General features: G+C 38.1%; 1 protein-coding gene across 2 annotated transcripts in view; it reads right to left on the bottom strand.

Annotated features, from left to right (window-relative positions):
* GNS (glucosamine (N-acetyl)-6-sulfatase) overlaps positions 1-13,056 on the bottom strand; it is a 51,186-nt gene that overhangs the window by 31,934 nt on the left and 6,196 nt on the right. The window contains exons 2-5 of one of the 2 annotated variants that reach the window (XM_081588861.1): positions 7,028-7,087; positions 3,860-4,066; positions 1,866-1,931; positions 1,334-1,432 (exon numbers count right to left, since the gene is read on the bottom strand). In XM_081588861.1, the coding sequence (XP_081444987.1) occupies positions 1,334-1,432; positions 1,866-1,931; positions 3,860-4,066; positions 7,028-7,087 (432 nt within the window). The remainder of the gene's footprint in view (positions 1-1,333; positions 1,433-1,865; positions 1,932-3,859; positions 4,067-7,027; positions 7,088-13,056) is intronic. The other variant, XM_081588862.1, reaches the window with a different exon arrangement.

Here is a 13,056-nt window from a genome sequence, read left to right as displayed (position 1 = left end):
GCTGGAATCAAGATTGCTGGGAGAAATATCAATAACCTCAGATATGCAGATGACACCACCCTTATGGCAGAAAGTGAAGAAGAACTAAAGAGCCTCTTGATGAAAGTGAAAGAGGAGAGTGAAAAAGTTGGCTTAAAGCTCAACGTTCAGAAAACTAAGATCATGGCATCTGGTCCCATCACTTCATGGGAAATAGATGGGGAAACAGTGGAAACAGTGTCAGACTTTATTTTTTTGGGCTCCAGAATCACTGCAGATGGTGACTGCAGCCATGAAATTAAAAGACGCTTACTCCTTGGAAGGAAGGTTATGACCAACCTAGATAGCATATTTAAAAGCAGAGACATTACTTTGCCAACAAGAGTCCGTCTAGTCAAGGCTATGGTTTTTCCAGTGGTCATGTATGGATGTGAGAGTTGGACGGTGAAGAAAGCTGAGCACTGAAGAATTGATACTTTTGAACTGTGGTGTTGGAGAAGACTCTTGAGAGTCCCTTGGACTGCAAGGAGATCCAATCAATCCATCCTAAAAGAGATCAATCCTGGGTGTTCGTTGCAAGGTCTGATGTTGAGGCTGAAACTCCAATACTTTGGCCACCTCATGCGAAGGGTTGACTCATTGGAAAAGACCCTAATGCTGGGTAGGATTGGGGGCGGGAGGAGAAGGGGACGACAGAGGATGAGATGGTTGGATGGCATCACTGACTTGATGGACATGGGTTTGGGTAGACTCTGGGAGTTGGTGATGGACAGAGAGGCCTGGCGTGCTGCAATTCATGGGGTCGCAAAGAGTAGGACACGACTGAGCGAATGAACTGAACCAGCTCTAAGGGGTGCTGAAGTACTTGGTGAAAGAGTACCCAATGGGGGGTTGTCATTAGAACCATCTTAAGACAGGAAACGAGATCCCCAAATTCATGTTCCCGTTTCAGTATTTTTAATATACAATACTCAATGCCTGAAGAACTCCCCTGCCTCTATCCTCTTACCCTCATGATGAAGCTGTCATCCTGCAGCCTGTGAGTAAAACCGGGGTCAAGAATAGGAACCCTTACAGTGTAAAACCTCTTCAAAGTAATCTCCACAGTATTAGAGATTAGCCTTTGGAAAAGGGATTTGCTGCTGGAATTTCAAAAACATTAGATCTGAGCCTGGCTTAATTACAAAGAAAAACACTCTCAGGAAATCTTTAACCAGCTGAAAATAGTCTTCAGCAGTTAGATCAAGTTATTATTCATGCTACTCAATGTGAACAAATATAACTAAAGGTTTCTGAGGCAGAGTCTTTAGTTAAACATGAGCTAAACTGCAAGGACAGAGCTTCAGTAACTCACCAAGACATCTGTCAGGTAGTCCACACTGTAGTTTTCACCATGCTTCCGTGCCTTCCCATTGATAGAGAGGGTGTAATTATAATACTTAGAATTCTTTTCCTATTAAAGAGAGGAAAGTAGGTTGTTTTTTTTTTTTAATGAGGCCAGCATACAAAATGAAAGTTGGAACCTATACTGGGCTAAACTGTACTCTGCTTAAACAGTGGTAAGACATAAAAGGTAACTGCTCAAGTCAATACTGAATTAGACTTCTTGACTACGGTTTTATTAACTACGAGCAGAATTTCAATAATATGTTTAGCTAAAAAACCCAGAAACAGATCCGGTAGAACAGCAAAATATGTTGCTAAACTTTGTGGAATGCAAGAAAAATATCTCACAACAGAGTGATTCACAAATCAAGACTTTCAAGGAGATGAAGTGGCCAACCATAAAAGCAAACCAAGTAATGTCAATATCAGAGCTACAGTAGAAAGTAAACAAGCATCTGTAGGGTTGTGTATAATCGTCGGTGACTTCATTGTTCACTCACCAATGCATACCAGTAACTCCAGCCCAGAGGAACGTGTCCGAGTCCACCTGCATCTGGGGCTCCATACTGAAAAGCAAGACAAGCAATGCATTAGAAGTTCATGGGCTGTGACAGGACCAGAAAGAAACATGAAACTGTCAGAATCTTTTTACATCAGTGCTTGAAACACGGTAAGTGCTCAATCTCCACAAGTACAAAAATCAATTGAAAAGGAAAGAACACTACAGACCTAGGAATTTCTGAAGTGTAAGTTGGCAAACTATGGCTGGTGGGCCAAATCTAGCCTGCCAACTATTCTGCATGGCTGGCAAGCTAAGAATTTTCTTCCAAACATTAAAAAATATAAACACACACACAAAAACCCCAAAACCACCAAACAAAATAAAATATACTTGAATTAAAAAAAATCAAAAGAGGAATATTTTTGTGAAATATTTGCCTGAAATTTAAACTTCAGTGATGGTGAATCATTACTGAAACATAGCCACACTCACTGGTTTCCACAGGTCTGTGGCTGCTTTCCAGCTACAATGACATAATTGAATAGTCACTACACTGACATATGGCCTGCAAAAGCCTAAAATATTTACTCTTGGTCCTTTACAGGAAAAGGCAATATAGCTAAAGCCATAAGGCTCATCTGCTGAGCTACTGATTGCATAGACTGGATGGTCTAGCCAGACTTGTGGCTAACAGCCCAAATCAGGGTATAAGCTCTCAGTCTATCACTTCAGCTCTCCTGCTTATTGATAAAGTCCATTTTTGCTATTTTATTTATGTTTATTTTTTAACCATGCCACATGGCATGTGAGATCTTAGTTCCTCGACCAGGGATTGAACCCGCACCCCCTGAATTGGAAGCTCGGAGTCTTAACCACTGGACCACCAGGGACCCTGAAGACTACATTTGGACTCAATTTATCTGATGAGATGAATTAAGTGAAGAGACTACAGAGTCATCCCATTTTATCTTGACAAGGCTTAATACGGCCCATTTAACTCAGTTTACCTCTAAGAACTAATTCTTTGTAGTTTGAAGAATTTCTAATTTTGTGTATGTTAGAAGATCTTCAATATGAAAAGTAGTGTATGTTCTCTTTATGACCTGTAGCCATAATCCCCCGCACTTATTGCTCATGATTCTTTTCAAACTGACTCATTTTTCATCAAACCCACAAAGCTGCAAATTCCCCCAATTATTACAGGGAGGGAGAGAATTAACCAAATTCAGATCATATATTAAGATCTCTAGCAACCATGGATAAAGTACATAAGAAAACATACATGTTCTCTTTGTCCTGAATCCCCACTTTTACTTTAAGAGATAATCCCCAACACTCTCAAACACATTATTTCCATTAAGCCTGAACTCTGACTAAATGCTAAGGCCAGTGTGGTGGACACAGGGCCCTGAAGTCTGGCCTGGGCAGGTCACAATGAGGCCTCCCTTCATCCCGGGCCTTCAAGGCCAGCACGCTAACCACTCAGGCACATACTTCAATGGCCTGAATGTCTCAGGCTTGGGTGCTCTTCCTTCATCACTGATCTCCCCACAATCTGTTTCCAGTTTCCAAAAAATAGGTTACGTTGTTATTATTCAGGAAAGAAGCTCAAAGGAAAAAATTCTTCACTCTGGTCCTGATAAAGGAGAACTGGAAACAAAGATACCATGACGGCCACGTGACAAGCAGAATGCTTGAGGAAAAAAGGGAAGATGTTTCAGAGCACAGTGGTCTGAAGACAGTTTTAAAATAAATGCTCTGGAAACTGTCTGAAGAAAGAATAACCACTATGTCTAAATCCTGTAAATTACGTTCATGTAAATAAGTTCCTGTTTTAACAGGTAGATTAAGAGAAATGCTAGATACCCGAAAACCCTTTAACATGACTTGAACGGATACTAATTAAACAACAATTAACATGAATTATATAAACTCACATTTCAGGAGCTGTTATTAAAAAACAAAAGGGAATAATGAGACCATTCAACATACCTCATTTAAGTATTTCCCTGCAAAAAAGGTCTGATAACCACACATTGATCTGAGAATTGCTGGGAAAGTATTCGGTTCTTGGATCTTCTGCCAAGACTTACTACTGCAGTTTCCCTCCAGAGTGTTGTTAACCACGTGATGATTGTGTGGGTACTTCCCTGTCAGGATGCTGGCTCGGCTCGGGCAGCAGAGAGCACTTGGCACATACTACAAAGGGAAGAGAAGCAAAGAGAGTTACACAAGACAGACGGACTTCCCATCATTTCTAATCAGAATAAAGAAAGCTGCTCAATTCCCCTAACTTCAAATCTCTAATTTCCCATGGAATAGGGATTTTCTTTATATATGACACTTCAGAGCTGCTTTAAGTTCTCTAGTGGAGACAGGAAACAGAACAACCAAGAGAACACACCTCTTTTTCCCTTCGTTTCTTTTTACAGGATAACCTAAAGCTGTTCTAATCTCATCAGCCAAAGAAATGTTACATACAAGGAACACAGCATGCTGGGAGCAAGGTCCTGAACAAACATGAAGAATACTCCTCAAATCGAGGGCAGCTGAGAAGTAGGGAGTCATTTTTAGGCTGATCTGGAGTTTTGTAGATTACCTGCATCACTTTATACACTGGACACAGATTTTTTTTTTCCTACTCTAATTATGTATCCATTAGGTCCTATCATCAACAGAATCACCCTATTTGACCTAGTAATATTTGTCTAGGTCCTAACACTCATTACCTATCCACTTTACAGAAGGGTTAATAGTAGCTTATACTCACACCAGCAGGGCAGGAATGCTCATTTTGCTCATTTGAGCACACGCTTGCCAGAATTACGTATTATCCCTTTGAAATCACATTTATTTGGCCTTTCAAATTGGAATTGGCATTCTTAAATACTGGTGAGGATGAACATTCTCCACATGCATACTGATCAACTGTGTTCATGTGAATGGTCTGTTCACGTGCTTTGCACATTTTCCCCTCCTGTTACATAAGCTTTTTTTTTAGACTTCCCTGGTGGCCCAGACAGTAAAGCATCTGTCTGCCTATAATGCAGGAGACCCGGGTTCAATCCCCGGGTCAGGAAGATCCCCTGGAGAAGGAAATGGCAACCCACTCCAGTATTCTTGCCTGGAAAATCCCATGGATGCAGGAACATGGTAGGCTACAGTCCATGGGGTCGCAAGAATCGGACATGACTGAGTGACTTCGCTCACTCACTACATAAGCTTTAAGGAAGGATTCAATCATGCTACAAATACTTCCCAGCTTTTACTTTTGCTTTTTAATTTGGTTGGATGTTTGACTTTTGTAATTTTCACACTGGCAACTCTTTTAATTCTTCTTTTTTATTTCCTGACCTATTTTTTGGCCAATGCTATGCTGTTCACTGGATCTTCGTATTACATTTCAGGGTGTGGTAGAGATATCTCTTTAAAAATTTTACCATGATTATTCTAACCTACTTATTATTCCAGATAACTTTGGAATCACTAAATTCAGCCTAAAAAGAATCCCACTGGGATTCTGACTAGAATAAGCATTTTATAATGTGTCTCTCCACAGAAAATGATGTGTATAACTATGCATGAAGTACTTTATCACTCACCAAATATTCTAACTGCATTTATAGGTCTTGACCATTACTGGACACCACTAGCTATTCCCAGAGCCTATATTTTCCTGCCTTTATATCAGTGGGATCACCACTCCCCCCACCTCATGTTTCTCTAACTAGTTACATGGAAGAAAGTTATTTATAGCTTTTCATTTCTAACTTACTAAATTCTATTAATTTAAAAGCTTTCCAACAACTCTCTTATGATTTCTAAGTAGAAACTTCAGATAAGTGGAAAAAACAATTTTGGTCTTCACAAGACTTATGCCAATGACTAGACAGTTCAGAAGATGATTAAGTGAGAGATACTGGGCCCTTGTTGTCTTCCCTAAGAACAGTACCCTGAGACTTTAATCTTAACTATAAGCTGTGCTACTTGTTTGAAGTAGTCATCATAGTGTAATCTTCTAATGGTTTAACAAATTACAAGAAAAGGGGTGCCAACATTTCAGAGGACTTTTTTTGGGGGGGTACGGACCATTTTTAATGGTCTTTCTTGAATTTGTTAAAATACTGCTTTTATGTTTTTTGTTTTTTGGCTGCAAGCATGTGGGATCCTAGCTCCCTGACCAGGAGTCAAACTCTCACTGCCCCCAACGTTGGAAGGCAAAGTCCCAACCACTGGACCACCAGGGGAAGTCCCTCAGAGGACTTTTAAACATCTGTTGAGACAACCATCTAATTTTCCTTCTTTTAACCACTGTTGGTGGATGATATAATAACCACCATTACGTAGTGGTACTTACTACAAGTCAGGCATTGATATAAGTGCTTGCTTTACCTGTAACAATCCATTTAACCTCTGAGATAGGCTTTAGTATTCCTATTTACAAATGGGGAAACCAAAGGCAAAAAAGCTGGATAACTTGCTCAAGGAAGCACAGCTAGAAAAGAGAGCGAGAACATTCAAAACAAGGCAGTCTGGTTCCAGAGTCTGTGCTCTTCACCACAACACTGTTGCTCTTCAGTGGATTTCCTGACACGAAGCTATGCTATCACTGACTTGAACATGAGCATGCTTCCTGAATTTGATTTGTTAGTATTTTGTTTTGGATCTTTGCATTTATGTTTACATATGAACATATACACATGTATTCATATACATGTATCTGTATGCACACACATACACATAGTTGTTAGGTTTGTTCTGTTTTATTGGTGTTATTTTTGCTAGGTTTGACTATAACGGTTAATTGGGCTTTGTAAAGTAGCCTGCAAGCTTTTACCATGGAACACTTTACAGAGTACAAACGATACCCAATTCTTACAATCCATTTTCAAACCTCCAATGATGAAGGTTTAAACAAACTTCTCTAGTTCTCAGATGCAGATCAGAATGGCTTACAAGATACCTGCCATAAATCTTCAATAGTTAAGTAGTAAATTTCAATTAAAAGAACTTACATCACATTAAATAGAATTCTTCCTTCAGATCAGGCATTTAACTAGAAGAAAAACCATAGAAATTACAGTAGACTACTCAAAAGAGTGTTTCTTCTTAGAATATAAACACAGAGTTTAACAAAATTAAATCAGCTTCAAAACTTACAGCACTGGAGAAAGTCATTCCCATTTCTCCAATGAGAGCCTTGGTTTTCTTCAGTGGTGTCTGTAAAATAAATAACCATGTGTCAAACAATTTCTTCCAATAAACTAAAACACACAGGACAAAATTTGTGTTTTTTTGATTACTCTCAACCTTTTATTCCCAAATGATCAGCTCCATCTGACACTAAGAAACAGCTGAGAGTCCTGTGTGATTCAGGAGATGAACCCAACAAGTTTGGTTACAGTCAGTTATGTCCTGTGCAAAAGTTCAGGTAGTTAGAATGCTTGCAGGAAGGCAAAGTTCACAACTGATGGCATTATTCTAGCAATGCTGATTTCAATGTAATGAGATCTTGAGGCCCTTCTCTCATTTGTCACCAGCCCCCTTACAAAAAAATGGGGCATATCTACCTCCATTAATTCATCTTTAGAAGCAGAATGTGGAAAATGATACGGAAGGAGCCTTTCACCCCTTAGAAATAAAACAACACTTAGGTTCTAAAAGTCAGACAAGGCCCCCAAACTGACTCAAATATCAGTCACTTGGCTGTACAGCCCAGATGCACACTTTCTGACTACAAGCTCATGGCCCTCTGCACTAGACCAACCACCACCTCAGGTAAAACTTGAGCCAAAGGGCAAACAGATCTACATAGAACCTCATCAAGCAAAAGACTAGTCAGAAATTACTTTGTTCATATCCTTGCTTTTTATCTTTTGCTCCAAATTTAAGATCCTGACAAGTATAGAAAACAACTAGTTTCAAATCCTATGGTGAGGATAGAAAGCATGATGTTGGTCATTTAGATACAAATAATAGTAATAAATACTAATAATCTTTATTCAGATTCCAGACAGCAAGAAAGGACAATCTGAAGACGCTAGTTTTAGCTGTATTATATGAGTCAGTTCATGATGATTCTGAAGTGCCTTTGAAAGCTGAGACCATACTGAACACAGTTTTAAGTGTATTTTGCTGTGTAAAAATTCCTTACAGACTAATAACCCAAATACACAACTATATTAATAAAAGGGTCATTCTCACTGTATAAAAGTTACCGCCATTGTTTTATATAGATGTTAGAAAACCTAAAGAATCCATTAGCTTGAGAATTTTCACTTATTCAAGAACTCTGAAAAAGCATTTGACAAAACTCCACATCCATTTATGATAAAAATTCTCAAAGTAGATAGACAAGGAATGTGCCTCAACATAATAAAGGTCATATATAGCAAGTTCATAGCTAACATCCTACTCAGCAGTGAAAAAAATGAGTTTTTCTTCTAGGATCAGGAACAAGACAAGGATACCCACTCTCGCCAATTTTATTCAACATAGTTTCAGAAGTCCTAACCACTGCAATCGGAGAAGAAAAAAAAAAGAAATCCAAACTGCAAAGGAAGTAGTAAAAGTGCCACCATCTGAAGACGACATGATACTATGCATAGAAAATCCAAAGACATCACCAAAAAACTACTAGAGCTCAATGAATCTGGTAAAGTTGCAGGACACAACATTAACATTCAGTTAATAAAATTAATATGGTGTTGCATTTCTATACACTAACAATGAATTATCAAAATGAGAAATTAAGGAAACAATCTCATTTATAATCACATCAAAAAGAATAAAATACCTAGGAATAAACCTACCTAACGAAGTCAAAGACCTGCACTCAGAAAATTGTAAGACAGTGATGAAAGACTGAAGAATACACAAATGGATGGAAAGATACACCTGATTGATGGATCAGAGGAATTAATATTGTTAAAATGACCAAACTACCCAAGGCAATCTACAGAGTTAATGCAATTTCTATCAAAATACCAATGCCATTTTTCACAGTACTAGAACAATTTTTCAATTTGTATGGAAACATAGAAAACTCTGTATAGCCAAAATAACCTTGAGTAAAGAGAATGGAGCTGGAGGTATCATGCTCTTTTGATTCAGACTATACCACAAAGTTACAGTAATCAAAATAATATGGTACTGGCACAAAAACACACATGTAGATCAATGGAACAGAATAGACAGAAATAAACCCATGCACTTGTGATCTATTAATATATGACAAAGGAAGCAAGAATATACAAAGGAGAAAAGACAGTCCCTTCAAGAAGTGGTGCTGCCAAAACAGGACAGCTTCATGTAAGAGAATGAAATTAGAACATTTTCTCCCACCATATGCAAAAATAAACTCAAAATGGACTAAAGACCTAGATGTAAGACTGGAAACCATAAAAATCATTAAGGAAATGAGAGGCAAATGCTCTCTGACATAAATAGTAGTAATATATTTTTGGATCTGCCTCCTAAGGCAAGAAACAAAATAAAAAACACATGGGACCTAATGAAATTTAAAAGCCTATGCCCAACAAACTATTAACTGAACAGCAACAACAAAAAACAACCTACTGAATGGAAGAAAATAGGGGCAAATGATATGACTGATAAGAGATTAGCATTAAACATATAAACAGCTCATATAACCCAGTATAAAAAAACAAACAAACCCTGATTAAGAAACAAAAGACCAGGGCTTCCCTGGCATCTCAGTGGTCAAGAATCCACCTGCCAATGCAGGAAACATGGGTTTGATCCCTGATCCAGAGATCCCACATGCCCCAGAGCAACTAAGCCTGTGTACCACAACTACTGAGCCTGTGTACTACAGCCTGGGACCCACAACTACTGAGCCCACAGGCTGTAACTACAGAAGCCTGTGTGCCCTAGAAACCATGCTCCACAACAAGAGACACCCACACACTGCAACTAGAGAGCAGCCCCCCCAAGCCACAACTATAGAAAAGCCTGTGCAGAAATGAAGACCCAGCACAGCAAAAAAAAAATTAATAAACTTGTTTTAAAAAAAGAAACAGATGACCTAAACAGACATCTCTCCAAAGACATACAATGGCCAGACACATGAAAAAAGATGCTCAACATCATTAACCAGACAAAAGCAAATCAAAACCACAATGAGATACTACCTAACACCTGTAAGAATAGCCATCATTAAAAAAGACCACAAATAACAAATGCTAACAAGGATCTGGAGAAAGGGAACCCTTGTACATTGTTGGTGGAAATATAAATTGGCACAGTCACTGTGGAAATAGTATGGAGGTTCCCCAAAAAACTAAAAATAGAACTACCATATGATCCAGCAATTCTACTCCTGGATATATACCTGCAGAAAACAAAAACATTTATTTGAAAAGACACAGGCACTCCAATGTTCACAGCAGCATTATTTACAATAGCCAAGACATGGGAACAACCTAAGACTCTATCAGCAGGCAAATGGATGAAGAAGATGTGGTATATATCTACAACGGGATATTACTTAGCCATAAAAAAGAATGGTATTTTGCCATCTGTAACAACATGGATGAACCTGGAGGGTATTATGGTTAGTGAAATAAATCAGACAAACACTGTATGTTATCACTTATATGCAGAAGCTAAAAAATAAAACAAACTGATGAATATAACAAAAAAGAAAGGGATTAACAGATATAGAGAACAAACTAGTGGCTCACCAGTAGTGAGGTGGAGGTGGGAGGGCCAAGACAGGAGTAAAGGATCAAGATGTCCAAACTACTATGAATAAAATGGATAAAATAAGGTACACAGAAACATTGCACAGCACATGGAATACAGCCAATATGGTATAAATTGAGTATAATCTATAAAAATCTTGAATCACTATGTTGCACACCTGAAGCATATTATAAACCAACATACCTGAATACAAAAAAAACCCACTATAGTAGTCAGAACAGAAATGGTATAAAAACAGAGACATAGATTAATAGAACAGAATAGAGATCCTAGGAATAAACCCACACACTTATGGTCAATTCATTTATGACAATGGAGTCAAGAATATACAATGGGAAAGGAATAGACAATAAATGTTGCTGGGAAAGCTGGACAGCCTCATGAAAATTAATAAAGCTAGAACACTCCCTCACACCATACACAAAAACAAACCCATAATGGCTTAAAGACTTAAATGTGACACCATAAAATTCCTAGGAGGAGGAGGCAAAACACTCTGACATAAACTGTAGCAATATTTTCTTTTATCAGTCTCTCAAGAAAAAAGAAATAAAAGCAAAAATAAACAAATGGGACCTAGTCAAACTTACAAGCTTCTGCACAGCAAAGGAAATCATAAAAAGACAACCTATGGACCGAGAGAAAATAGCTGCAAACAATGGAACCCACAAGGGGTTAATTTCCAAAATATATAAATAGATCAGTATCAAAAAAACAAAAACCCAATCAAAAAGTGGGCAGAAGACCTAACAAGATGTTTCTCCAAAGAAAACATACAGATGACCAACAGGCACAGGAAAAAATGCTCAACATTGTTTATTAGAGAAACGTAAATCAAAACTACAATGAGGTATTACCTCACACCTGTCAGAATGGCCATCATCAAGAAGTCTACAAATAATGCTAGAGAGGGTGAGGAGAAAAGAGAACTTTCCAGCAATGCTGGCATGAACGTAAATTGGTGCAGCCACTATGGAGAACAATATGAAGGTTCCTTAAAAAAACTAAAAGTATAATTACAACATGATCCAGCAGTCTCACTCCTTAGCATGTATCTGGAAAAGATAAACAGTCTAAAATTTGAAAAGATAACACGCACTGCAATGTCCACAGGAGCACTATTTACGACATTCAAGATGTGGAAGCAACCTAAATGCCCATCAATAGATGAAATAAGATGTGGGGTGTGTGTGTGTACACACACACACATATACACACAGTGGAATATTACTCTGTAATAAAAAAGATGAAATTTTGAAAATTTGCCATTTGTAGCAACATGGAGGGACCCTGAAATTATCAAAATAAGTAAGGACATAGAAAGACGTATAATATTACATGATACACTTGTATGTGGACTCTAAAATAATACAAATGAACTTATTTACAAAAACAAAAACAGACTCACAAACATAGAAAACAAACTTATGGTGGGGGATGAAGAGATAAATTAGGAGTATGGGATTAACAGATACACACAACTATATATAAAACAGATTAAAAAAACAAAGACTTACTATGTACCATGGGGAACTATGGGCTTCCCAGATGGCACTGTTGGTAAAGAATCTGCCTGCCAAGGAGATGCCAGAGATGTGGGTTCAATCCCTAGGTTGGGAGGATCTCCTGGAGGAGGAAATGACAGTCCACTCCAGTATTCTTGCCAGTAAACTCCACGGACAGAGGAGCTTGGCAGAATACAGTTCATGTAGTTGCAAAATAGTCAGACACGACTTAATGACTAAACAACAACAATAACAATAAGGAACTATATTCACTATCTTACTATAAACTATAATGGAAAGGAATCTGAAAAAGTATATATATGTATAAAACTAAATCACTTTGCTGTACACCTGAAACACAATATTGTAAATTAACCACAGCTCAATTAAAGAATAAAAAAAAATCTAAAGAGCAAAGGAAACTTACTGAATGGGAGAAAATATCTGCAAGTCATATTTGATAAAGGATTAATATGCAAAATATATAAAGAACTCATGCAATAGCAAAAAAAATAGCCAACTAAAAAATGGACAGAGAATCTGAATAGATGTTTTTCCAAAAAAGAACATATGAATGGCCATCAGGTACATGAAAAAATATTCAATGTTTCCAATTGTCAGGGAAATGCAAATGAAAACCACAATGAGACAGAACCTCCCACCTGTTAAAATGGCTATACTCAAAAAGACAAGAAATTAAAAACACAATGAGATAGTACCTCATTCTTATCTATTAGAAAGGCTATTATTATAAACCGTCATGTCCAACTTCTGTGACCCCAAGGGCTATGGTGGTGGTTTAGTCGCTAAGTCGCGTCTGACTCTTGCGAACCCATGGGCTGTAGCCGGCCAGGCTCCTCTGTCCATGGGATTTTCCAGGCAAGAATACTGGAGTGGGTAGCCATTTCCTTCTCCAGGGGATCTTCCCGACCCAGGAATCGAACCCAGGTCTCCTGC

The sequence above is a fragment of the Giraffa tippelskirchi genome, chromosome 4 (genome assembly GCF_054371585.1).
Source record: "Giraffa tippelskirchi isolate mGirTip1 chromosome 4, T2T-mGirTip1v1.2.pri, whole genome shotgun sequence".
Taxonomy (NCBI): Eukaryota; Metazoa; Chordata; class Mammalia; order Artiodactyla; family Giraffidae; genus Giraffa; species Giraffa tippelskirchi.
Note: the sequence above shows the minus strand (reverse complement) of the source record. Positions and strands in the feature narration are given on the sequence as shown.